This window comes from Mus musculus, chromosome 11 (genome assembly GCF_000001635.26).
Source record: "Mus musculus strain C57BL/6J chromosome 11, GRCm38.p6 C57BL/6J".
NCBI classification, from domain to species: Eukaryota; Metazoa; Chordata; class Mammalia; order Rodentia; family Muridae; genus Mus; species Mus musculus.
The window spans coordinates 73,015,690-73,042,578 of record NC_000077.6 but is presented as its reverse complement, the minus strand read 5'-3'; the positions used below and the strand labels follow the sequence as shown (position 1 = coordinate 73,042,578).

At 52.3% G+C, this 26,889-nt stretch overlaps 1 protein-coding gene and 1 long non-coding RNA gene across 5 annotated transcripts; one reads left to right on the top strand and one right to left on the bottom strand.

Annotated features, from left to right (window-relative positions):
• Positions 1-505: 505 nt before the first annotated feature.
• On the bottom strand, positions 506-26,536 carry Camkk1 (calcium/calmodulin-dependent protein kinase kinase 1, alpha). 4 transcript variants are annotated; one of them, NM_001362841.1, is made up of 17 exons: positions 23,452-23,591; positions 23,067-23,211; positions 16,642-17,042; positions 15,947-15,994; positions 15,511-15,564; positions 15,098-15,149; positions 14,754-14,887; positions 14,314-14,350; positions 13,416-13,437; positions 11,688-11,776; positions 8,621-8,820; positions 6,052-6,105; positions 5,311-5,384; positions 4,954-5,041; positions 4,602-4,730; positions 4,064-4,167; positions 506-2,358 (listed from the first exon to the last, which is right to left on the bottom strand). In NM_001362841.1, the coding sequence occupies exons 3-17, from the start codon at positions 16,999-17,001 to the stop codon at positions 2,286-2,288; spliced, it is 1,518 nt and encodes a 505-aa protein (NP_001349770.1). In that variant the 5' UTR covers positions 17,002-17,042; positions 23,067-23,211; positions 23,452-23,591; the 3' UTR covers positions 506-2,285. The 4 variants fall into 4 exon arrangements, 3 of the variants coding, with proteins under 3 accessions (NP_001349770.1, XP_006533824.1, NP_061371.2); XM_006533761.4 differs by lacking the exons at positions 23,067-23,211; positions 23,452-23,591 and adding an exon at positions 26,120-26,536; NM_018883.3 differs by lacking the exon at positions 23,067-23,211.
• 4732414G09Rik (RIKEN cDNA 4732414G09 gene) lies at positions 23,738-26,723 on the top strand. Its single transcript, NR_152202.1, has 3 exons — positions 23,738-23,922; positions 26,066-26,131; positions 26,530-26,723. It is a non-coding gene; the product is annotated as an RIKEN cDNA 4732414G09 gene (long non-coding RNA).
• The last annotated feature ends 166 nt before the right edge of the window (positions 26,724-26,889 follow it).

Below are 26,889 nucleotides of genomic sequence, written 5' to 3'. Positions count from 1 at the left end.
TGGCTCAGTGGTTAAGAGCACTCACTGCTCTTCCAGAGGTCCTGAGTTCAATTCCCAGCAACCACATGGTTGTTCACAACCATCTGTAATGGGATACAATGCCCTCTTCTGATGTGTCTGAAGAAAGCAACAGTGTACTCACATACATGAAATAAATATTTTTTTTTTGTTTTCTTTTTTTCTTTGTTTGTTTTTTGTTTTTCGAGACAGGGTTTCTCTGTGTAGCCTTGGCTGTCCTGGGACTCACTCTGTAGACCAGGCTGGCCTCGAACTCAGAAATCTGCCTGCCTCTGTCTCCCAAAGGAAATGTGTCCTGTGGTTCTCAAGCACCCAGTTCTCCGCAAAGCTGCACAGGCGACAGGAGTCCTTAGCCTCATGAACCCACCTTCCACCTCTCCCCACCTCTCACTACCCTACCATGCTGTTCCGGTGCCTTCCAGAAAATTGAGCCAAGTCAACTGTGACAAGAAAGAAACATGTCTGGATGCAGAAGACATACAAAGACTTTTTTTTTTAAACTCAACAAAGGGCTTTTTATTGTTTGTAATTCACTTCCTAAGAAGTTAAGTTTTATAAACACTCTTATGGAGTTTGTTCACTTGTGCTACAATCACAACCAAAGCCAACCAAAGCTCTCAGCAACAGGCAACAGTGAGCATGACTTCCTGGCTCCACTGGGGTCAATGAGGCCAGCCACCCAACTGACAGCTTCTCCCATGTGGGTCCCATCCACGAAGCTCCCTGACTCCTTGTTATTTACTGGTTGGTATTTAGCTTGCCTCCCAGTCACTCTATAAAAGTATTCTTAGAGATAGGATTAGATGGTTTGTTTTCAAGCCCTGGGTTCCATTGGCTGCCTTAGTGCAGAGGAATTGGGTTGAAATGGGAGCCCTTTGACAGTGGGCTACCTGCTGCTCCTAGGCATAAGTTGATGTAGAAACTATATTACAGATGCATGTGCCAGTATGAGACATGCAAGTGTGCTGTATACAGCAGATGGGCACGCACACGCATGTGCACATGAAGGAGCAATGTACACCCATGGGCACAGAGATACAGTGGGAACCAGTGCTCCTACCCGGCCTCTTTTCTAGTCCAGCCTTCCTGCATTCTGAAACCCAAGTGGGCAGCCAGGATCTCTTCCGGGAGGCTTTCAGAGAGGGCTACCTGAGTCCTGCTCATCTCCCTTTGGGGACCAATCCCTATGAGCATTATTCGTAAACATTAGAATAGCCAGATGACCACAGAATCCAGAGAGCTGACATCTGTTCTGGAAGGGCATTGTCCATGGGTGTCCCAATTGTGTGCAGCTCTGACCTGTGTGGCTGACCGTCTGATGCCCTTAACTGAAGCAACTGGCAGAAGGGCCACCTGCCTCCCACCCGGGCAGTTTATCCTTCATCATAGGCATGTGGTGAGTAAGCCAGCGTCGGCTCAGAGCCTGGATCCCAGTTACTTCCACATCTGCGGGGCCACAGTTCTGAGAGTCATGACCCTCCTTGTCACTGCTGGTATTCTGTACCCTTCATTCCGGAGATCCATAAGACAGGAAGGGAGGCTGACAGGCAAAGTACACTGCTCTGGGCTCTGGCCTATGCTCTGAGCTGCATCCACTTCAGCCCTTTCTCCGGCAAGTGCAGAGTATAAAACACAGTCCATGAATGTCAAGTCCAGATGACTGCCAAACAGTGTGCCAGGGACTACCTGAAGCCAGAGGAAGATGCTCCCCACGACAGCTGCTCCCACCCCAGCCCTCAGGTAAAAGACAATGAAAGAGGAATCTGGATTCTCCAAGGTGAGTCTGCTCCCAGGCACGTGCCATTATCCGTAGCATCCACGCTAGAGATCTGAGTACGCCAGCACTCAGCACCTTCCACACAGAGGTGAGGCAATCGCCCTCCTTGTGTGCACCAGCTGGGCGGGCCACCAATCCCTATGGGCGTTCTCTAAGAAGCAGCCCACCAGGTCTCTACCTGCCATTTTGATCTCTTGCCTTCTCCCCTGGGCCTCACCAGCCAGTCAGGTAGGGTTTCTAATATTCCCTGCAAGATGATTCAGAACAGAGAGGACCAACTGGGACCCCCAAGCCCCAGATGACACACATTCCAATCCTGTCCCTGGATGTGCCTGTGCGCAGGTCATGCAGCACAATGGGTGAGGGGGGCCAGGAGAGGGGCTGCGGTCCCCAGCCCCCTGCCTGCAGGGGCGACTATTGCATGAGGGCGGTGGGCCTCTGGAGGTGCGGAATGAGCATGCTGCCGACGGCCCTGGGCACATGCAGGGACTCAGGACGCAGCCTCATCCTCCTGGACTCCGGGAAGCTCTGGGCTTTTGCACCCTTCTCCGCATCCTTCTTTCCTGTTAGGAAACACCAGGGGCAGGGAGATCCCAGGAGTCAGAGTGTGTATGCAGGGGATTCTCATATACATTCACATATGGTTGACCATCCTACAGCCTTTCAGATCCCCAATCCACACTAGCCTCCCTAGGATCTGTCCCATCTTCGCAGTCCTTCTTGCTACTTCCCCTGGACCCAGCCTCAACCCACAACCCTTCTGTGGCCTCTCAGGAATCTCTAACCATCTGATCCAAAAGACTTTCTGGTATCCCAGGAATACTGCCCAGGTCAAAGGTCTTCCATATTGACCCCAGTGGGTAGAAGGCTTCCGTTGTATATTTCCTTTAACTTCCCCACAGGGCCGAGTTACCATCAGTCTTGGAATTCCACCATTCAACAGATCCCTGAATCTGATTACCCATCCCCGATCTCAACCTTTGTTTTAAAAATATCCAATCAAAGGATCAATTTGAACTGGACTAACAATATCATAAAATGTTACAAATGGAGTCTACCAAGTGTCCCAAGGCCCTCGATGAGGTTAAAGTGTACCGGATTCTTGTTTTTGTTCAGTTTCAGGGAACAAACTGGAACTGTTCTTAACTAGAGGCCACTTCATTGTACCACCAGGGGGCTCCAGGACACAAGCACTGAGCTGGAGTGGTCCCGTTTCCTGCACAGCCATGATGTCAGACTGTTGTGCCTACATAATCATCAACAGCATCCTTTTCACTCTCAGATCCGTCCTAGTTCATTTATCAAATCCTCCATGATCCACTGCAGCACCAGGGCCCTGATACCAATTACCTCAGAGAGGAAGGAGGAAACGTGCAGACATCCCCCAGGTCTACCTCACTGCGTGGCCACTCCTTGTAAGGGCAGGCCTGCACTACGTCCATGCTCATCTCCCTGGGAAAGTGCCTTTACCACAGGGCAAGCCAAATGTTCAGCCCTTCTCCCTGAGCTCCCTCACAGCCAGAGAGGTACCCATCTGCGGTAGGATCACGATATTCTGGTTCACAACACCTCACAGTTCTCAGTTGGAACACATCTCAGTTCACAGATCCCTCTGAAGGTCTGTACACAAACTCTAATGGAAGGTGAATTTTACTGCAGCAGAAAAACTGGAAGCCAGAATCAATGTTCAGAGAACTGCTTTTCTGATCTCTCCCAAGGAGGTGAACTCATACATGTGGTTCAAAGTAGGGACCCCTTAGCAAATGGGTTCCTGTCCTCCAGCCTTGCCACCTAGCTGGTCCACATGGACTCGATCGATGAACAAAGTGCTGGCTATGGATAACATGAGGCACTCAGGAGGGCATCACATGTCCAGCTTGGGGCCAGGGCAAGTGGTCAGAAGGGCCCATTTCTCCACGGACACCAGCCTTCAATAAAGAGCAGACTTGACTCTGTCTGTAGATTTTGACTGCCAAGGGCTAAGGGAAGCGAACATTAGAAGCCAGAGAGTTGGGCTGGACCCAGCAGGAGAGCATGAGCAAAGCAGACTTCCAGAAAGAAAATATGTCCCAGGGAGAGCTGAGTTAAGTCTTCATCTCTTACAGTGTGTGCATGGAGGACATTGGGCCTAGACAAGGATGCAAATGGGGCCCTGCTCTGAAACTTGGATATGTCCCTAGGCTCTGGTGACAGCTCCAGACTAATATAAGTTGGGGACATATCTCAGTGCCATGCCTCAGCCCACAGGCCTCAGCCCACTGTACTTACATCAGTAAGCTTCCTGGTGCAGACATGGATCTTTCTTCCCTGCGTGCTTGGGGCTCGAATGGGTTTCCAAAGGAACGCTTTCTCAGCATAGACTTGACCAGGATCTGGGGAGGAGAGGTCAATGTGGGGCATAGGCCTGGTCAGCCAGTCCCAGCCTAAGCAGGTAAGTTCATGGGGTAGGGTGTGGTCTAACTGACAGGTGGAGTTCTTGAGCCAAGTCTCCAGGCTTTTCACTGTCACTAGACACCAGTGTGGTACCTCAGGTAGAGCAGCAGTTCACAGAATGTAGGCAAGAAAGGAACTGCTTCTTCCTGCCATGGCCCTCCCCAAACCTCAGGTCTCTCCATCGGGTTGAATAAGGTGACCTTATTCCAAAAGTCCATAGACTCCAATGGAGTGGGGACTTCCATGGCCCCTGAACTGTGGCTGACTGACCTGATGCCCCACTGTTCCTTCAAATGCCAAGAACAGAGCAAGTCCCAAGCAGTGGCCACACCCTTCTTAGGCGAGAGAGTCCCATCATCCCTCACCCTCTTACCACAGTGGTCCAGCTGGGGATGAGCCTGACTGAGTTCTTCACCTCTTCCTCGGTCACCTCCACCACACTGCAGTGCTCCTCCTCTGAAGGGAGGGGCTCCTCTCCATGCTTGGTCACCCAAGGGTGTAACTGTAGAGCCCAGAAGATAGAGAAGGGCCAGGGTCATCAACAAGAGTCATAACCCAGGTTAGACATCAACCAGCTAAGGTCCCCAAGTATCCCGAGCATTGACCTTGAAGGAGTCCTCAACCCAGAAATGCCAAACCCAACCCCCCCACACACACATCCCAGGGTAGGTCCGTCTTGAAGGGGACACAGACCTTGGCCCTGGACAAGGCCTCTCATCTCCCACCTTGATATCTGACACCCCAATTCTTGTCTCAGGATTCTTGTCTAGCATCCTCAGGATCAGGTCTTTGAGGTCCTCGCTGACCTCTGGCCTAGGCAGAGAAAAGGACAGGGACCAGGATGCCACCATGAACGAGGGAGGGTCCTTTTCTCACTTTCCTGGGACCAAGAATAATCCCAATCACACTCCTCAGATGGACGGACAGAAGGCCTCCCATCTGCTCTGGACCCTCCAGAGGATCAGTTTCCCCTTTCTAACTCTGAAGGCTGAGATGGGACCCTCACAGGGCAAATGCTCTGCTAAAGTTCAGAAGTAGGGGGCGGGGCCTCCATGATCCGCCCCCCTCCATGGACAACTCACTCCTCAGGGAACACCACGGCCTCATTCTTGATCTTACGGTGCAGGGTCAGGATGTAGTCATCAATGAACGGGCACTGTGGGAAGAAGAGACAGACAGGATGTAGGCCTTGATCCACACTGTAGGGGGCCAGGGGTGCGAGGCAGTTTATGCCCCACCCCCAACCCAGCAGATGGGAAAGGCCCCATCTAACTTGTTCAGGACACACAGCAAGGGCTCAGCAAATGTAACTGAGCAGATGAGTCACTGCAGAACTATGCTGGCTGCACCTGCCACCAGCAATAAAGCTGCCTGCAGCAAGGCCTTCCTCTCCCAGGCCCTGGCGTCTGGGGACATGTTCACTGAGATACCGCCTGCCTCCTTAAATGTGCTCACCAGAGCCAAAGCACCCGTGGGATCTTGATCATGTCAGGGTTAGAGGTCGGCAAGACCCAACGTTGTGAAGAAATGTTGCATGGATGAAAGAATGAATGACATCTAGAGAGGACGGGGCTCACTCTGGAGGAGAGGAGGCAATACCACTGTCACCTCCTCTTGGATATGTGCTGTCCCAGGGCAACAAATCAATCCCTCCCAGAGGGGAGAAAGAGAAACAAAAGGCCTCTCTTCCCTCAGACTTCTTGGCCCAGGTGGGCTTTTCAAAAGCCATTCTGTCTAGGGACACAAAAAAGGTTCTGCATCTGTCGCCCACTCCTGGCTCCTTGAATCCAGTCACACAGTTTTGCAGGGTCCCCAGGACTCACCTTCCCATAGACAAAGCAATATAGCGTGACCCCAGTGGCCCATACATCCAAGGCCTAGAAAGAAACAAGCTGTGTCAGTAAGTATGACGACCCCCACTCCTACCTCACCCATCTTTATTAGGCTGTGGAAGAGCCCTCCAGGGACACTCCTTTCCCAGGCAGGTGTCAATCAACAAACGCTCCCCGAGGCTTGACCTACGCTGGGCCCTGCGCTAGGCACAGGGGAGATGCCAAGGATGACCAGAATAGAGCTGTGACATTCCTGGGATTGTGGGCTTTCTAGGGACAGGCCCAGAACAGACACTGTTTCTAACGCAGCAGGTTTCAAGCCTCCTTTCATCCATGAGGTCATCTGCTGCCTCCATGACACAGATGGACTTCCAAAATAGCAGTATGTGCTGAACTCATGCGCAATAAGTAGCTCTGGGTTCAGGAGAGCCTCACCTCAGTTACTGTGCAACTGCTTCCAATGCCAGAGGCAACCCCTGTCCCTCCTATCCCCCTATCTCCTACAGCTCCTCTCAGGCCCGGGTGGGACTCTCCATAGGATCCTCATGTGTGCAACCCCTGACACAGATCACCACCACCACCACCACCACCACCATCATCCATCCCATCCATCCATCCATCCATCCATCCATCCATCTATCCATCTATTCACCCATCTTTCCAGGGAACACAAGGCAAGTGCAAACTGGTGTGTCCTGAGACATCAGTCTGCTTTCCAATCATTAAAGTCAGAATGACAAAGAGAGGGCATGAAGCTGGAGGCCGGGGAAAACACGGGATAATGTGTTTGTAAACCAACACTTGGGATGTAGCTACTGGAGAATCACTAGTTCAGGGTCATTCTCAGCTACAGAGCAAGTTCTAGAGCAGCATGGGATATGTGATGCCCTGTGCTCACCCCTCACCCCAGAAAAAGGGTGGAGGGAGAAATGCCTCCAGATCAGAGGACTCTAAGGAAATGTGACAGGTGACCCTGATGGATCTCCAGGATTACAAAAGAAAGAAAAGGAGAAAGAAGAAGAAAACAGGCAAGCTGAGAACATGAATACTACTTCATAACAACTTACATGTGTGCAACACACTATAGGACAGTCCTATCAGTGACAAGTTCCTGACCTTGGTCACTAGACTGAGATTATATAAGAGGATTCCCTTGCTCTTAGGAAAGTCACTAAAGCACATACTGATAAGCAGACATATTGTCTCAAAATAAACTTCTGAACGATTCAGAAAAATGTAATAGGAATATTCAGAAACACAAAGACAATGAAAGAGCGAATGTGGCAAAGCTGATGAGTGAGGGTAAAGGGCTAGAGAGATGGCTCAGTGGCTAAGAGCATTGGCTGCTCTTCCAGAGGACGTGGGTTTGGTTCCCAGGACCCACATGGTGGCTCACAGCACTCTGTAACTTCAATTCCAGGGGACTCAACACCCTTTCTGGCCTTTACTGATACGAGGCACACAGCTGATCCAGTGACATCCATGCTAGCCAAACACCAACAGCATAAAATAACATACTGTTTTTAAAGTCACACAGGATTCCTTTATACTCTTCTTATAACTTTTCAATAAATTTAGAATTATAGCAAAATTTTTAAAACTCCCTTTTGATTTTTGTCTTGCAGCATTGGGGAATGAACCCCAACACATACATGCTAATCCAGTGGGCTACCATTGAGCTATGTGCCCAGCCTCAAATAAAAGAGTTGAAAAAAACTAATTTATGCCCTTGGCTTCTGCTTGAACTCCAAGCCTCACACTGCCCAGTTACCTCATCCCCTTCCCGGTACGGCAGGCAGGCAGCATGCAGCGGTGCTGCAGTAAGCTCCGGGCAGGGAGGGCAGGCATCCACACTGCTGCAGTACCCTTAGGAAACCTGCCTGTCACCTCAGCAAAGCAGAGGCACTCAGTCCCTCTAAACCAGGCAGGCACCTCTGGAAAACCGTGAGACCAAGAAACAATCTCTCTCTCTCTCTCTCTCTCTCTCTCTCTCTCTCTCTCTCTCTCCCTTCCCCCCATCCCCCCCCCCCCGTGTTGTAAGTAAGCTTACAGTTTGGTGTTGGGCTGCATTCATAACCGCCTCGGGCCACATAAAAGGTCTAAACCCCAACCAACCTTATGCCTCTCAATCCTCTTGCACATTCCTAGATTCTGCTTCCAGCTCATGGCCCAGTCTAGACCCTGCCATATCCAGGACCCAAAGAAACCTCCCCCCTCCTCTGACCATGACTCTCAGCCCTCATCACCCAGCGGAATGGTATGAATGGGACTGTTTCGGTTCTTTCTGTACCACACGGCCCAGCACAGAGCCCCACACAGAACAAGCAGCAGTGAGAGATATAAGTGAGACTGTAGCCATTCGCTAGGAAATCAGAGGAGCCCCACATGGGCTATATGTTGGGCTCCAGGAAAAAGGCAGGCATGCCACTATTAGATGCAAGAAGCCTGGAGCTCTCAGCTTGCAAGCACTCCGTCTCCCCTGCCCTCACCTCTCCTCCCCAGTGCAAGCTGTTCTGCCCCTACACCCAAATCCCAACCTAGCCCAGGCCCTAGGAATCACCTTCCCACTGAAGCTCTGGCCGGAATCAGAAATGGCCTCCGGGGCCATGAATGCCGGGGTCCCTGCCGTACTGGACAGCTGAGCATCATTCCCCTCAAACTGGTTACTGACACCAAAGTCGGCGATCTTCACATGCCCGTCGTCCCCAAGGAGTAGGTTAGATGGCTTGATGTCCCTGTGGACAATCTTCTGGCAGTGCACTGCAGAGAGAAACAGGTGATATGCAAGCTTGGCGGATCACTGCCCAGGGCGATCTCCTGCCTTCACAAAGCCTAGGAAGCAAGCGGTTGCATCCCAGCCCATGTCAACTCGTGTTATGAGAGAACCTCACAAGATGACACTGGGGCCACCTGCTCCATAATGCAATTGAAGACACTGAGGGGAATCTTGGGAGTCATTGGACTCCAAGTCCAGTGCTCTTTCCTCAACAAACAGGACATTTCCTGCTGAGGAGGGAAGTCACAGGAAAATATTGGGGGGAATTTCTCCATAGGCCTTTCCCACATCAGCACCATCTGCAGGCCCAAACTGTATCGAAGCCTATGCCTAGGTCCCAGGACTGATGCTTGGCCTGGGGGGGGGGGGGGATATATTGTGCTACAGACACAACAGTACTGCCTCAGCCCTAGGGATCTGAATAACAGGGTTTCAGAGAAGGAAGCACCAGGCCTCAGTACCACCAGGATGAAGATGGTTGGGGTGAAGGCGATGCAGACATCGCCAGCAGAATGGAGCCAGTCAGAAACAGTGCAGAACACTCAGAGCCTGCCTTGTCTCCAGGGTCTAGCCCTATCAGAAAGGGACACTAAGCTGACATCCCCATCAGAGCAGGAAAGGCCCAAATGATACCCATGTGGCCATGGAATGCAGTCTAACTCTTTTCTCAACTCTAGGCTTGCCCCTGAACTCAGGTCCTGTACACGTATAGATGTCCAACAGATAATAGTATCGATATACATCTCGGTATCGGAACTTGACTCCTGTCTACAACCCCCATCACCAGCCAAAAAGAAAACCCCCACTCTAGCCAGGCAGACTGATGCATGCCTGTAATCTCAGTTGAGTCAGGAGGACCGCACGCTCTAGACCATCCTGGGCTATACAGCAATACCCTTTCTCAGTCGAGAAAAGGAAAAACAGAAACTCCACAGTTTTCCCTACTGTTCTCTGACCCTAAAGACCTGTTTCAAAAAATCCTCAAAACCACCTCAGCTCCTCCTCCTCCCCCTCCTCCTCCTCCCTCTCCCCCTCCTCTCAACCTCAGATCAAGCGGCCAACCAAAGCTAAGGTGAAGACAGTCCAGGCTGGGTATTGTGGTACACAGTGCCTGTCATCCATAATTTGAGGAGACTGAAACCAGCCTGGGCTACATAGTAGCACCTGAGTTTAAAAGAAAAAAAATATGCCTCTGTGTGTGTGTGTGTTGCATCTCAGTGTCTATCTTAATACACCTGCCTCCATTATCTGGGCCTTTCTGACCAGCCCCAACTGTCCCTCCACGAGACCAGAACCACAAGTCTTTGGGGCACAGATGCCTCCTTCATCTATTCTGCAGCTTCGGGTGCTAACTCTTACCCCAGAAATGCCCTTCATCAGGATCAGCTGGGCCCTGAAGAGACTGTAAACTAGAGCCCAAGATTAGCGTGCATCTGAAGTGGGGTTAGGAGATGGCAGACGGGTCCTCGGCAGAGGAGAAGGACCCACAAAAGGAAGAGGTACAGCCTAACCCTGGAAGGGCTGTAACTGCCCTCTGCTTGCTAGACCAACAGACCAAGAAGAAAACGCTCCCATCCTTCATACACTATGGGCTCTTACTGGAGTCTACGTATTAAACACCTGTCTATGTGCCTCCGATTCTCTACATATACAAAGAGAGCACTAATCTGGAGACACTAGAGGGGCTCAGTAGCAGAAAGATTCCCCGTGTCAATGTGGGTTACACCTTTGCTAGGGAGGGAGAATTCACTCACAACAGGTCCAGATAAGATGTTGGAAAGATGGGCAGCACCCCATTTCCCAACCCAGGTCAGAGCCCTAGGTTTCTGAAGGTCCTCCTCTCCCTAGACCAGTTCGTCTCCCCAGGCCAGCCACCCTACCTCCTTCCCATCCTATTGCTACTGCTCTAATCCCGACCAACCTCACCATCTGTCACTTGAGCTGTGGAAATAGCCTGCCCCTGGCCAGCTGGCTGCCTCTCACACCCCATCCAGCCACCACACAGCTGCCAGGCAGCGCTTTCTAAGAAGCAAATCCCATCAGGCTTTCTCTGCTCAGAGCCCTCATAATACTGACAGGATTCGGTCATAAAGTCTTCCTCAGAGATGTTTCCAGCACCATTGCTCATTAGCCACCAGGTTACACCACTTGAATGCACCATCCAGACGGAACAGCCCCACTTCTCTCTTGCCTCTGCCTGACAGGCTCTCCTACCATCAACCCTCATAGCTGGCCAGTGAACCCCTACTCTTTAGAACCTGATCTCAGCCTCTTCCAGAAAGCCTGTCATGGCCCATGTGCCTCCACAGCCCTGGCGGGCATCACTTGCCACGCAGAGCTTCCTCAGTCCTGGACCCAAGTAGGTGCACGCAAGTGAGTGAAGTGAATGGATGAAATAAATGAATAAGTGAATGTACTTCCTGGCACAGAACCTACGTGCCCCTGAGCTCTTGCCTTAGAGGTCCTTACAGCTAAGCCTACCCTGCCATCGACACAGGCATTATGCCAGGACACACTCTTCCCCAAGCAGCTGGATACAAATCGCTTCCAGCCCACATCTCCTGATGTTCTGCAGCGAGGAGAAGCTTGGATAGAACCCAGCAGAAAAGACCGGGACAGAAAATCCACGCAGAGCCACACAGTGGTGAATGCAATGCACAGCGAAGAATCTAGCGCATGCCCAGTGAAGTCCACTAGGTCCTCCACCCACACCTCCCCGCCCCTTTCTCCACTAAAGCTGATTGGTAGACCAGCGCTGACTGGCAGAAGGGCTCAATGGCAGTTTAGCGTAGGCACAGCCCGCTCCCATGTCCTCTAGATCCAGTCCCTGTGGACAGGCGGTCTCACTCACAGTACTCGAGGCCCAGGATGATGTCCCGGAGGTAGAGGCGAGCTTGCTCCTCTGGGAAGGGCTTGTCGCAGGGCACTTCCATGACTGGCCTGTGAGGGAGGAGGGAGGAGGTTCAGTGGAATAAGGAGTACTTCTGTAAGGCTGCAAGGATTGGGGAACAGGAGTTCTCCTGGTTTAGTGCTCATGGGTTCATAGAAATCAAGATACTAGCTTCTCCCATACGCCAAAAAAAAAAAAAAAAAAAAAAAAAAAAAAAAAGTTCTGACCCATCTATCCCTTTTCAATCATAATTTCAAGGCAAATGTATCTCTCTTTCTACTGGCTTACAGTTCTTGCAAGATTTAAGTATAATCAAATAATTACAAAGGTGCCATTTAAGGTGGCTCTAAAACTGTGGACCCTGGCTCAAGAGTCAGGAAATCAATCAAGTGGGTCTTTCCACCCCCCTTGTCTAATGAAATACAATGTTTCAGAATGTATAACATGTGATGAAGATAGGTATAGATAGTGTTCCAGATTATCAGATACAGACATGGGCAGCAATGTAAACTTCCACTTTTTAAACTAGTGTGGAGGAGCACACATTTAACCCCATATTCAGGAGGCAGGGTCAGGAGAATCTCTGTGGCTTTAAGGCCAGCCTAGTTTACACAGCAAGTTCTAAACAGCCAGAGCTACATAGTGAGACCCTGTCTCAAAACAAAACAAAAAACAAAAGACAACCTGGTGTTACAGTAAGTGCCTGTAACCCCAGCACTTCAGAGGCAGATGCAGGAGACTCACCATGAGTTCAAATTCAGTCAAGTCAACATAGTGAGGTCCTGTCTCCAAAAAAACAACCATATATCTGTGGTGGTGGTGGTGGTGGTGGTGGTGGTGGTGGTGGTGGTGATGGTGGTAATTGTGGTGGTGGTGGTGATGGTGGTAATTGTGATGGTAGTGGTGGTGGTGGTGGTGAAACAGGGTCTGACGTAGCCCAGGCTGGCCTGAAACTCACTATGTAACTAGTGATGGCCTTGAACTTCTGAAGTCTAATCTTCTTGGCTCCACCTCCTGATTGCAGGTATTAGCTGCCCTCCCTGGTTTTATGCCGTGCTAGGGCCTGAACCTTTGAGGTGGTACATCCTAGGTAAGCACTCTACCAGCTCAGCTACAGGCTCAGTTCCTAAAAACTTCTTATTTTAAATGCAGGTTTAAAAAAATTAGTTTTTCAGGAAAGAAGCGGCAGAGGGATAGTTCATAAGTTTCCTCCAAGGCTTGGCAGGGAGGGGTTCAGGTCCACCCAGCCCTGTACCCACCAGGCCATGTCAGCTGCTCTGCAAATATTCTCATACATCAAACAGGGCAGGCAGACAGAGCTAGAACACCATCAACAACGTGCTGTGCAACCTTGGGTAGGATAAGTACCTTCTCTGATCCTTGGCTTTCTCTCTGCCTCTCTCATGAGTCAGTAGTAAAGCTCAAAGAACCCTTGGTGATTTAAGTGCAGGTATGGGTTTTGCCTGAAAACATCCCTCCTCCTGCTTCCATCCAAGTATCTTCCTAGTTTGTCAAGGTCTGGCTCAAAGCCCATCCCTCTCCCAGCCTCTACAATCCTACCGGCCTTCATTTGAATGGTCCCAGGTCTCTTATTTACCCCAAGAGCTGGTGTACAGCTCTGCAGGGAGACCGAGGGAGGGTAGGAGACCTGTATCAGAAATGACCTTTCTGAATGGGATGGGAACTCACCCTTTTCTCAGGAGGTCGAACACTGAAAGAAAAGAGAGAAGAAGAGGTGTCGTAAGGCTGTGGGCGGCCAGTGCTAAGGTTCCCCCCTTGGGCCTGCCTGACCGGATCCTCGGGTGCAGAGACTTTCGGCATGGAGCCCTTGCCAGGGAGGAAGCTTGAGAAGGGGCAGACATGTTCCTAAAGCTCCCTAAAGGGTCAATAACACCCCTGACCAAAGCCTCGCCTCTTGATACCTAAAGCCAATGCCTGCCCCGCCCACTTTCTGTGATGGAGCAGAAACCCAAGGTCTTCTTGCAAGTCCTGGGCAGTCCCTAGAGCTTCACCTCCAGCCTTCCTATCCCATTTCTCCAAAATATCCTCCCAAAAAAGCCCAATGATCAATCAGAATAAAGAACTTAAATAATAACATCCATATTAATAAGGATAACTACAAATATGCACATTTCCTGACATCAACCCTACGAGATACATACCACCCTTACCTCATTTTATTATTTTATTATTATAACTATCATTTTTGAAGGGATGGGTATTGAGCACAGTTCCCCAAGCATGCTGGGCAAGTGTTCTACTGCTGAGTTACACTCCCAACCCTATTATCCCATTTTATAGGTGAGAAAACTGAGGCTGAATCCCCAGATTCACTGACTTAGCCAGCTCCTTGTACCTACTGAGTGCAGAACCATACTGACCCGGACTGGTCGGGAGCAGGGAGTGGGGCCAAGAAATAGTCACAAAATGTGATTAATTTAGGTCTCACTCTGCAGTGCTGTACAAGAGAATCCAGGGTTTGAGAGAACAAGAGGTCATGGCTCCCCGAACATTCTGTGTGTCCCTGGGGAGCCCTCATTGGGACCAGCCCTAGGTAAGCTGCTGTGGTATGAGCTGGGTCACTCACCCAAATAGAGGTTGTCTTCAGCGGGATCATCCAGGACCTGGTCAGAGGGAGCAGACATGGGCATAGGACTTGAGGAATGGAGTTGGGGAACCCAGGACCAAGACCCCTCCTGTGCCCTGCAGTTACCATGGACACAGAGCAGGAACTGTACAAGCACCAACAGAGGGGCCTCAGTATCACTGACCTCGCCATCAGCCCTCCATATGACAACCCCTGCCCCTGGGGAAGGGATTTGCAGTGACCTCCAGGGCTACCCATCACCCAGAGCAAGAACACCCTGGACCAGCCTAGACTGCCTCAATACCTCCACTGTCCCATCCAAGGATGTTCTGCCCCCAGTGCCTCATCCACTTGCTTCCTAGACCCTGGTAGGCTGAGCACACCCGACCCACCCACTCATCCACCCCACCCAAGCTCCAGTACCCCCCCACCCCTCCTACCTCGATCAATTTGACTACATTCACGTGGTCCAGCTTCTTTAGAATGGCAATCTCCTGATACACACGCTCCAGGGGCAGCAGCTGTTTGGCTGGCCCTCCCTGGGTAGCTTGGGACCCTCTGGGGGGAGGACGGCCTGTGGCCAAAAAGCGAGTCAAGGCGCTGGTCCTGGAGGAAGACCCTCACGAGGCTGAGATCTCATTCTAGTTCACCAAGCCTAGTCCATCCCCAGGCCTTTGCTCCTGTTTCCTACCCTCTACCCTGACTCCTAAACGAAAGTAGTCAGCGACCATTCCCTCCTCCTCTGCCCCCGGCCTAGGAGCTCCCAAGGTCAAGGCATACTTACGAGGAAAGCCATACTGCTTCAGTAACTTCTTTTTGGAAAGAACTTTCATTGCCTGGGAAGAAAGGGACAGAAATATCACATGTGTGCAGCCAGCAGGGGCTAGGAAAGGCTGGGCACATGGGGACTGTGGTGCAGATGAGCACACAGGCAGCTACCACTGGCTCTGAGCATGTGCCCAGGTATACGTCTGCTAGGCCATAGCCCAGTCTCGGCCTTCCTCCTGTTCTCTCTTCAGAAGAAGCCCGGCTTTGCTTACATACCCCAAGAAACCGGAAGTTCATTCCCGCAGCACACCTCAGGAATGGGAACCTCCCCTTAAGAGGTAGCCCTGGCCCCTCCCCCCAGCAATTCTTCCTACTCTCAGGCTTGTGGGGCCTGACCTGAGCAACACCCGTTCCCAGGCCCAGACTCACATAGTGTCTGTCTTCACTTTCGTTGTAGGCCAGCCTCACCACACCATAGGCACCCTGCAGAGAGAGCCATCCGTCAGCCCCTCAAGACACAGCCACATTCTCAACAGCTCTCGGTCCCAGCCTCTGCACCCCAACTGCACCCTATCTCCTACCACCTGGTTCTGGGACTTACATTTCCAAAAGATGAGGAGGGGACTCCTGTGCCCTGGGAACCACCCACTCCTGCCTCACAGCTCCACGCAGCCTCTTGTCTCCCCTAGTCTCCATTAAGAGCCCCGGGAGTCAGGAGTCAGAAGTTATCTCTGCCCTCCTCTGATAATCTCCCAGTCAGGCTGGGTGTTCCTGGCTCTGTTCCCCAGATCCATCAGAGGGAAAGGCGGATGCTCAGAGAGGTCTCTGCAGCACGGCCCCCACCCGCGTCCCGCCCTGGTCCTACCTTGCCAATCTCACTCTGCAGCTTGTACTGGTTCAGTTGCACACAGTCCTGCGGGAGAGCGGAGCATCAGGACAGCTCATTCATATGCCGGATATGCTCATTCCTATGCAACAGTGCTCCCATCTTGTTCAGAGCCCAGCCTCTACTTCCCAGACCCTAAAGCTCTTACCAGCCTTTCAACTTTGGATGGGGAAGATCTGAAGGTAGCAATTGCCACCATGAGAGGAGACGAGAAGCCTTGGGTGATATGTGAAGATAGGATGGGTGAAGCCCTGGCTATGCTGTGCTCCCATCGGGACCCAAGTTCACATTCAGATTCAAGCCCATGAAAGACCAGGAAGCACACTGCAGTGTCTAAGTCAGAGCAGTCTCTCAGAGGCATGATTACGGCTCAAGCTTGGAATGGTTTAGGGGTAGAGACATACATGATCTGTTTTCAAAGTTCTATGAAGGCTTCCTAGGGACAAGAGAGGGCCCTATGCCTGGGCTGAGGGTGAGAAGAAGACAAGAGGTATCCCTCAATTCAGATTGCCCTTCCCTGGGTTAGAAGAATCCCTGCTGTTAGGTAGTGAGCGTCTCAGTGAGCTCTAAAGGCATGCAAACCAAAGAAAGCTAAGTATATGGTACATATAGTGGGTGGAAACCCAGGCTTCCCTGACAGGTCCGTAAACAACTTCTAAGTCCACCTCACCAACCTCTGTGTCTGAGATGGCCACACGGTGGGACTCGATGGTGGGTCTCCGCCAGGACCGAGGAGAGATGTGACTGGCAGGTCCTGTAGAGTAAGGCCCAACTTGAGCCCCCAGACAGCTTCCAGCTGGTCGTTCCTGCAGGGAGAACTTTCTAGCCGAGAGGCTGGGGCGCACTGGAGTGGGTCTTGAAGCACTGCCAGGGATCACGGAGGCAGCTCTGGCCCGGGGTGGAGGATCCACACCATTCCTGGCAGGCTCTGGACCCTCATCTGCTTCTTCCAAGTGGGCCACATTGATGGCCGCCACCCGATCCACCAGCTCTGCACGAGGGTCTTGGCAGCAGACGGCTGGGCCACTCTCCATCACTCCAGTCAGCAGACAGTCTGTAGAACCTTGTTGGGAACCTGAGAGAGGAGAGAGTGTCACTCGTGGCCAGGCAAGTGGAGTGGGTCTAGATCCTTCTCCGTCTATAGCCACAGTGCTATAGACCTACCTCCCGGCTGTTCCCTTGGCTGGGCATCCAAACCTAGGGATCCCCAGTAGCTCACCTAGCTCGGATGCATGCCCTCAGCGTCCTGCCCATACAACAGGAATAGTCACGGAACTGATTCTGCAGTGAGTACAGACAGATGTGGGGAAGTCCTGGAAGCCAAGTCACACTAAAGCACAGAGTCCCAGGGCAATCCAGTCCCAACTACACAGGCTGCCCAGTGGCTCAGCAGTCGACACCCTTGCTGACAGAGCATTCCAGTACAGCCCCATTGAAGCAGGCGGGGCACTAGGGTTGCAGACCCAGACACCTCCTCCAGGAATGTCTCCTGGTTGTCCCAGACCTTCACTGCAGTCCCTCTCGACATTTTAAAGAACATTTCCTGAGGTCTCTGGCTTCCATCGACTCCTCTCACTATTTTCAAGACCCCAAGATAAATCTAGTCATTTGCCAAGGTGCAGGGGAGGGGCCGGGGACTGGCTTCACACATTCCTCCCATCTACTGCTTCCTGGGTCCCCAACCTACTCAAAAACCCTAACAGTAGCCCGGGCTTGAGCCTCAATCCCCAGCCTCAAACCCACCTGCACCTCAGCCATCACTCTTAGCTACACACAGGCCCTAGCCAGGCCCCACTTACTCTCAGACCAGGACGACTATCTCCACCACAGCCCACATGCTGGCTCCACCCCCACCCCAAGCTCCCTCCTTACTGGGCCTCATTCTGCATCTTCTAAGAAAAGGAAGTAAGTGGACTCCTGAACCCCTGCCCTTCCGGTCTGCTGGTGACTTCCTCTATCCTGACTGGAACTCAAAAACCACAGGTCCCACGGGTACCATGCTCATTCTACCTTTGGCTCTCCGTCCTTTGCTGTGAATGACATAACGGAAACAGCAGGCAGGGCAGCTGGAATGCCCTAGCCACTGGTAGGAAGCTACCTCTGCTGACAACCTACCATAGATAGCTTGGGGGCAAGCCAGACTCCCCTCTGTACTGTAGATGCTATGCCTACCTAGCTGCCCTGACTACCGTCAGGCTTGGAAGTAGATTGTAATAGGGCAAAGATCAGAGCCTCTGCCTGGCTCCCCTGCTGCCCCAATAGAGCTGCCAGCCCAGGAGAGGGTACACTAGGGGAGGGGTCACCTTGGGGTCTGCCACACAAGACACTAGTGCAGCTTCTATATTCCTCCTGGTTTGTTTTTTCCAGCTTGCCCATGTGACCAAATGTTACACTCACATGTGCCGAGTGCTAGGAGCCAGGAGGCAGCAGAGCTTCTGCTAGAGAGAAGAAAGGAGACTTGTGTGGCTAGAGCTCTGAGGGGCCTCCCTGGAAGAGGTGAGGAGGGTAAGGAGAGCCTCCCCAAACATGACTCCTTCCCCCTCCTTCCATCCCCCATAGGGTAGGCCTCCCCACCAGGTCCTAAGCCCCGAGATTAGTTCTTCAGTCTGCTTTGTCTCTGTAAGATCACTTGTGCCTGGCACGTAAGAGCTCGATAAATATTTGCTGAATACAAGTGGTCACCATAGTGATCTCTGCAGCCCTGGTCCCATTACTTGGATGGGAAAGCACTGTCAGTGAGGGAAACCCAACTAGCTTCAGGCTGCAGACCACATCAGGACTGAGGACAGAGTCAGAAGTGAGCTTCCAGCAGAGTGAAGCCCCAGGCTGGTCTGGCCCATAACTTTTGCATATAATTTCCCTACGACTACAACCTCTAAAAGGACATCTTTCTTTAGCTCCTTTTCCCCCTTTCCTTAGACATGTGAACTGAGGAGAATGTGGGGAGCAGGAGGAGGGTACAGATGGGTCTGGGGTCACACAGCAAATAGGTGCAGAAGCCTTCCTATTCTAGATTAAAGACTATTACCTGGCTTGGCACCCAGGCTGGGATACCCAGGCTGCCTACTTCCTGGCTGTTAGGGAGGGGAGGGCATATAACTTTGGGTATTCCTCATTGGTGAAATGAGCCACGAAGCAGGCCTTGCACCAATATGATGTGGCTGTGAGGTGTAAAGAAGCTGATGCTGTTAGGGACGCGGAACAGCGGTTGCTACTAACAAGCTCCAAAGAACTGAGTAGTGACTGCATGGGATGAGCTGGGGCCCAGATGGATGCGAGGGTGGTTGTGGGAGGAGGTTGTGAGAGCTGACGTCAGACTCTCCATCCATCCCTCCCTCTCGCCTGGATCAAATTCAGGTGACTAAGCCCGGCTTGGCTGGAGAAAGGCAGCAAGGGAGGCTGAAAGTTTCTGCCCAGTGTCTTGGAGACAGGACCTTGTGCCTGGCCTGCGGCTGTGCTGTGTGCATGGGGGCCAGTGTCTGACCAAGGAAGAATATACTGGAGGCTGGAAACTGGTCTGCCTGTGCTGTGGACCTGCACCTAGGAACACAACTGTGCAGACAAACAGCTCTCATTCCCCCCTCCCCTTTTACCAGCTGATCATGTGCATTTCTGTCCCTTAGGCCTGTACATAGATGTAGCTAGGGCCAGGGGAGCCAGACTCTAGAGGTTAACTCCACAGGGTTATCTGTCCCACCAGCCTGAAACTGGTGGTGGTTTGTAAGGCTGGCCTGTGGGTCCACTCCTCCTTAACAGCTCACCCAATGACTCTTCTCAAGGCCCTACCCAAACTTAAGTCTTGAGAATGCTTTGTAGAAGGCGATTTAGCAGGTAAATAGGGGTCAAGTGGATAAACAGAAAGATGGACAGACAGGCTGAGATGCAGCCCCAGTTCCAGGGCACAGCAAAGATTCTTGTGGGCAAGGGATTCCTCCACTGACCAAGAGGACAGCCCCAGACACAGGTCCTCCCTCATTATGCCAAGTTCAAATCCTGTTCTCCCAGATAGGAGTTGTGCTGCCTGGGTTAGGGCACTAAAGATACATACATACATACATACATACATACATACATACACACACACACATACACACCTTTTTTTAAGACAGGCTTCCTCTGTAGCCCTGGACTATCCTGGAACTCACTCTGTAGACTAGGCTGGCCAGTTCTGCCTGCACCTGCCTCCCGAGTTCTAGGACTAAAGGCGTGCACCACCATGCTGGACTAGGACACTAAGCTTGTTGAGACATCAGTTTTCTCACAGGTGAATCAGACAGATGGCTACTGTCCAGCCTTCTCTGTGAACCCTAGAAGGAAGTGGATGAAGCAGTGGACGCAGAAGCAGCCTGTGCCTGAGTAATAGAGTAATATGTCGCTGGGATGTGTGTGCATTAAGAAGCAGCTCACACACACAACCTACTTTAGATGCCTGGCTCCAGACTAGCTTGACTCAGGCTTCTCCTTCAAGCGGCACCCCACCCTCCAAGTGTCTGCCACTCCCGAGTACACCAACCAACCCTTGGCTTCAGAAGCCCACTCCATCTGACCTCTTTCTGAGGACATGACCCATCCAGCTAAGTCTTTTAACACAGGCCAGGAGAAGACAGCGCAAGAAGACCCTGCAGTCACCCACACTGGTTCAAGCAGCCCTACCTACGGTAACTTCAGGGACCAGTGACTTCAGAGTTTGGCTAGAATGTTCCAGAGTCAGGCTGAGGCAGGGACCGATAGCTATCCAGGCAAAGGAGGAACAGCACTGATCAGCAAAGGAATAGTCAGGGGGAAATGCAAGGAGGCAGTGGCCGTGTGGGCTGTACATCAAAGCAGTCCTGACATCTCTGGGCCACTTCACTGTAGCCTGCTTATGCTTCTGGCTAGGGTCTAATGGCTCAGGCAGTGGTGCCCTCTGCAGCTCCCCGCCCCTGCCTAGGATGACTCAGTCCCCTTAAGGGAGACCCAGGAGTCTGGTGCCAAGTCATGCTCAAGGATGCCTGCTGTGAGGATGGCCCTCCCACTACCTCCGGGGATCCCCAAACACCCAGGTAGGCTCCTGCCTCCCCCACTGCCGCTATGCTCAAAGCATCCTTCAGTCCACCTGTGGAAACTGACATCTGTGGGTCTCTTGTTTTACACCAGCTCTGAGCCTCCACCCTCTTTCCAGAGATTCCCCCCTCCCTGTTTCTGGGCAGCTCAGGGATCTATCCCACTCATCACCATCCCCGTTCTGTTATTCATCCACTGTTCCCATCACAGAGATGGGAACTCCATTTCCCCATTTTCATTGGGCCTGGGCCAGAAAGGCAAGAGCCAAAGGGACTGTCCCCCCCCCACCTTCACCACCCACCCCTCCACCTCCTGCAGTACTCTGGCTGCACCCCACTACTTCAAGCTTTGCAAACGACAGGCTCTGTGTCACCAGGCCTTTGCACGAGCTGCTCTTTCTGCCAGGAACACACCTCCCTTGGCTTCACTGCCTGAAGACCAGTTCAGACATCACCTCCTTTGAGAAGCCTCTTTGATCTCACCCCCCACACACACACACCCGCTGGCTGGCTGAACTCACTAAGTTAAGCACCTTAAACAGCACAGATCTGGGGATAAAATCACCAAGTTCTGACCTCCACTGTTCTCTCACTACTTCCAGAGGTCTCCCTACCCCAGATTAATATATCACCCCTCCCTCCACACCAGTTGCTAACAGGAGGATTTCTAATATGTTCGGAGTTTGCCTCTAGTGTGGATCTGGGGAGTAGATAGACACACTGACTCCTGGTATGCAAATCCAGAGTCATGCATCCCTGCTACAACGATTCACTGGGTATCTGCAATATAAGAACGAGGAGGTAAACCAGTAGACCCCCAAAGACAAAGTCCCCACTCTCACCATTTGCTTTCCAGTAGAGTCATGAAGCAACAAATAAGAATGCTAGCAATAAATACATGATAGGTGCTGTGGGATGCCCTGGGAAGACAGCTACTACAACAAGACAGGGCAGGAGCAAGATGCTAGGGACACAATTGATGTAGCGCAGAGAGGGTTTGTACACAATGCAAGCTCTAAGCAGCTTTGGAAGGAGAAAGGCGGTACACAGTGTAGACACTTGGAGAACAGCAACTGGAGCCAGAGGGACTGGCCCATAGGTGCAAGTGCCATGAGGTGGGACAGTGCTTGCTCTGTATGAAGACCAGCACAGCAGATGTGGCTGCAGTGGAAAGTTCCTTAGTGGAGGTGTGCATCAGGAGAGAAGCTAAGGTCCACTTACACTGGCCTCGGGGGTGTTTTCCTGGCGGAGGCGACATTGTGACCACTAAGCAGGATTCCCAAGGGAGAAATGGGAGTTCACCCTGTGTCTAAAAGAGATCCCTTCCCAACGTGATAGCAATAGAGTGCTTCCCAACAGGCTTGGTTTAGGGTTTGTGAACAGAAACCAGAGGCCTCTAACACCAAAGGAGTCTTTAAGCAGGGAAGCAATTCACTTGGATAAGGTTTAAAATAAGCCCCAGTCCTGGTCTGAGGACTGGGCGTGGGGGACCAAGGAGCAGGTAGTAGGGTCTAGAACAGTCTGACCCACAGCGTATGTTGGATGGAAGAGGTAGAGATGCGCAGAAGACCCAGCCTCTTCCTTTTCCCTGGGATTTTCAAGGACACAGCTGTGCGCTTCTCTCACACCCTGAACCTGGCCAAGACAAAGAGAGGAGCTCACTGGGACACAGTCCTGGGACCCAAGGCATGTGACAGCTAGCTCTGCTCACTCTGTAACACCCTCAAGACAGACACACACCCCTTCCCTGACAGATGTAATCCTTGTCCTCGTGACCGGTGCTCACACACCACTCCATCCTGAAACGCACCCCTCAGGTACACAGGCACACTCTTGTGTCCACGTGACGCACGCACACCCGCCTCCAAACACCACACACAGCTCCCCGCGCACGTGTGCACCCTCGGAGCACCAATCCTGTACCCACCAGACCCAGAAACCACAGCGCCGCCTCCGCCACCCTCACTCAGTCAGGGGACGACTGCGCAGCAGCTGAAGTCGCTCGCTGCATCCGTCCCATTCATCACCCCGCCCCCAGCTCTCCACGGAAGACTCACGGGAGGGCTGTGGGAGAAGCGCTCTGCTGAGATCCACACGTGGGTGCACCCGTCCAGGCCCACTCCGAATAGACACGGCCTCCACCCAGAGCCGGGCCCAAGGCACCGCGCGCGCGGGGCTTCTATGCAGTCCCACAGACAGCAGCTGCGGAAGAAACGCAGGTGGTCGGGCACCCGCATAGCTGGCTTAGACAGATGCGGGCTCAGGGAACCATCCCGAGGACCTGGCCCTGCAGACACAGCGGGAATCTCTGCACACCAGATTCCGGCTGCCCACGTAGACCCGGCCTTGTAGACCACCCTTCTACAGCCCGTTGGCTGCACAGGGCGGCTCAGCCGTCCGCACCCCAGTTTCCAACTCCAAGTCCCGGCTGCTGACCCCTACCTAGGCACCTGGCGACAGTCTCTGCGGTGGGCACCAGGCTCGCTCCCGCTGTGCGCGCCCCGCCCTGCCCGCCTTGCCGGGCTAGGATCGCCCGGCTCAACCCGCTGGCGCCGCAGCTCCAGGCTGCGCTCGCTCCCCCCGCCCGCCGCCGCGCCGGCCCACGATCATTGGCTGTGCCGCGCAGCGCCCCGCAGAGATGTCCAATCAGAGTCCGGTCCTCCCGCCCAGGGGTAGAGGGGGCGGGTCTCGACGGGATCGGGAGGAGGTGGCTCGGGAGGGGCCCTGCGGATGGGCCCCGACGCGTCACGCCCCCGGCGCCCGCAGACAAGCAGGCTCGGGGAACCCGATGTCCCTCAGGCCACGTCGTGGGCCCCTCAGCCTGGCCTGAAGCGTACGATGCTTTTTTCGAGTCCTCAATCCGGTGTCCTAGTCTCTAGAGGCAAGAGCATCCCTCCTTCGGGATGAGGCCCGGTGCGTACCAAGGAGAGGCTAGGTAGAGGCCCTGGGAGAAGGGCCTGGAGTTGAGTGTTCTCCGGGGGGGTTGGGGGAGGGAAGGAGGAGGGAGATTCGTCAGAGTGCTGGGGTGGGGCGGCACTCAGGTTTGGAGAGGAGCAGGAGGTGACTGGCTGGGCTGAGGGAATGAAAAAGAGCCCTCCAGGACCAAGTGGCCTTGACTGTGGTTATGCCTGGGGACTGCCCTCACAGACTCCTGGTTCAATCCTGCTATTATTAGTCTATTGGAGATGCCCCACATCACTGCTTGCCTCAAACTCAGACCCATGTTGCTATCTCCAACCTGGTCTCACCTGTGTCTCTGTCTTAAACAGGAGTTAGAAACCAGGAGTTAGAAACCAGGAGTTACCTGTGTAGCAGGTTTTCTGACCCAACCGGGTGTAGCACAAGGATCTGCCATGTTGCCTCTTAAGATCCCTAAAGTCTCTCTCTCTCTCTCTCTCTCTCTCTCTCTCTCTCTCTCTCTCTCTCTCTCTCCCCACCATCTGCCCCTCCCTGAACTCGACCACCACGGTCATGCAGTATACCTCCACTTGATTAGTGCAGCAGCCCCACCCCTCACCCCAATCCAGTATCACTTCCCATTAACCTTTCTGGGACAACCAGAACAGGCACTAGGAACACCAGAGAGCTGCCTCTTAGGATCTTCCACTGCTTGCCACTAAGTCCCCTCAAGCCCTCCATAGCTCACCCCTCACCACTTGCCTGCCTAAACCCCACTTGTCTTTTGGCACTTAGTTCAATGCCTCTGCTGCTAGGAAGCCTTCCCCATGACCTTCTGGATACCTGGAATGCCCAGCAGCCCTTTCTCAGTGCTTTCCAGATCTCAGCACCTCTTCACCTGAGTCCTGTCTGGACTAAGAACTCTTGAGAGCAAGGGTCGAGATGAATTCGCCCAGCACAGCCTGACCTCCTGATGCATGCCCAGCATGTATTTGTTGAAATGAATAATTGGGTCCAGTAACTGGAGGATTGGATCTATAGGGCTGGAGTTCAGGAAAGAGCTGGGCTACAGAGACTCCTCCCCCCACCCCCAGTTTTGAAGATTGAATCCAGGGCTTCTTGCATTCTAAGCAAGGATGCTACTACTGAGCTATACCCCAATATTGAAGAGATGGTTTTGAGAGTCCTTGAGGATCCAGTCATAATTCTAATGGAAAGGCTCAAACAGATCAACTGAAGCAAGGCTGAGAGGATCAGATTAAGATCTAGGCAACAACAACAACAAATCTTACATATATATAAATCTTGAAAAACAGTTCTGGGCTGGTATGATGGCTCTGCTCCACAAAAGCCTTTGAGATGTGGCTCTCTCCACTCCCTGCACCAGGAAGCCCTGGAGATGGCCTTTGACCTCGTGATTCTGAATAGGGGCTGGAACTCCAGTTATCACGTATGCATTCCAGGTTTTGGAATGGAGAAAAATAATGAAGGGTCGATGCTAACTCTTTATTTTATGTGGGTGACTGTTTTGCCTACATGTATGCCTATATGTGCATCTGTGTGTGCTTACGGAGAGTTGTGAGCCACTGTGTGGGTGCTGGGAACTGAATCTGGCTCCCCTGTAAGAACAGCATGTGCTCTCAACCACTGAGCCATCTCTCTACCCCAACAGTAGCTCTTTTAAAGACAGCGCCACGGAACATTCCCTGTGCATCCCACTAACGTGAATTTTGTCACATAACCAGACCAGGTAGCAAGAGCAAGAACATGAAAAGGGGCCGGGCAGTGGTGGTGGATCCCTTTAATCCCAACACTCAGAGGCAGACGCAGGTAGATCTCCAAGTTCAAGGCCAGCCTGGACTATAGAGCGAGTTCCAGAACAGCCAAGGCTACACAGAGAAACGTATCTCGAAACAAAGCAAAGCAAAACAAAACAAAAAAAGGAAAGAAAGGGGAAAAAACCTACCACCACCACCAACAACAAATGCAACCTCCATCATAGGCAGCCAAAAGCCCAACCAAGGAGCAAGGATTATAGCACCAAGAAACCAAGAAGACCCTGTGTGTGTGTGTGTGTGTGTGTGTGTGTGAGTTCCAGAGACAATGTATATCAGGCACTGCCTTGGGCACTTCACATGTATTACCTCAACCCTAGCAGAGGTTGCCACCAGTACCCAGACACACCGAGGAGCCTTGGAGAGAAGCCACTTACCAAAGACACAGGGTGAGCCATATGAGAGCTGTAAGAGGCCTTCTTCCCCTACACTCCATGCCTGCCGGGAAACCAGGAGAGGCTGCACTGGGGTACCACTAGAACGAATCTTTGAAAAACGGTTAAATGCTGGGAGCCAAACAAGATGCAGGACCAAGTGTCCCCGTGGCTTTTACATCAAGGACTCTGCTGGTGACCTTGGCAAGGGCATCTGGAAGGGATGGGGGGTGGAGGCCAGTTACTGAGAAGGGCAAACTGGTCTTTCTGGAAGGGTGGCAACGAGGAGGGAGTAGGCTGCTCTACAGGGCAACATGAGCCAGAGAAGGAGGCAAGAGAGGAAGACGTGCAGAGCACAGGCTAAGAGAGAGGAGGCCGCCTTGGCCTGAGGTACTATTTTTCCTTCCACGCAGGAGGAAAGGAACAGTAGGCACAGACTGTGGAGACTACAAAAGAGGAGGATGGAAGGTTCTTGGCTGGGGAAGCTGGCAGAAGGCCAAGGTCTGAGAGAACAACTGGTCCATGCTGTCCACTCTGCTAGCCGCCACTACATGTAAAATAGCTACATACAGCTATTCTAGTGAATTAAAAGTAAATCAGAACTGGGTATAGTGCCGAGTATCTGTGATCTTAGCATTTGAGAGGCTGAGGCAAGAGGATCATGTGTTTAAAATCATGCCACATAATCATGCCACATAACAAGGCATTGTTTTGTTTTGTTTTGTTGAAACAAAACTAAAAAGTGAAATGACTCCAGGCCCTCACTGGCTACC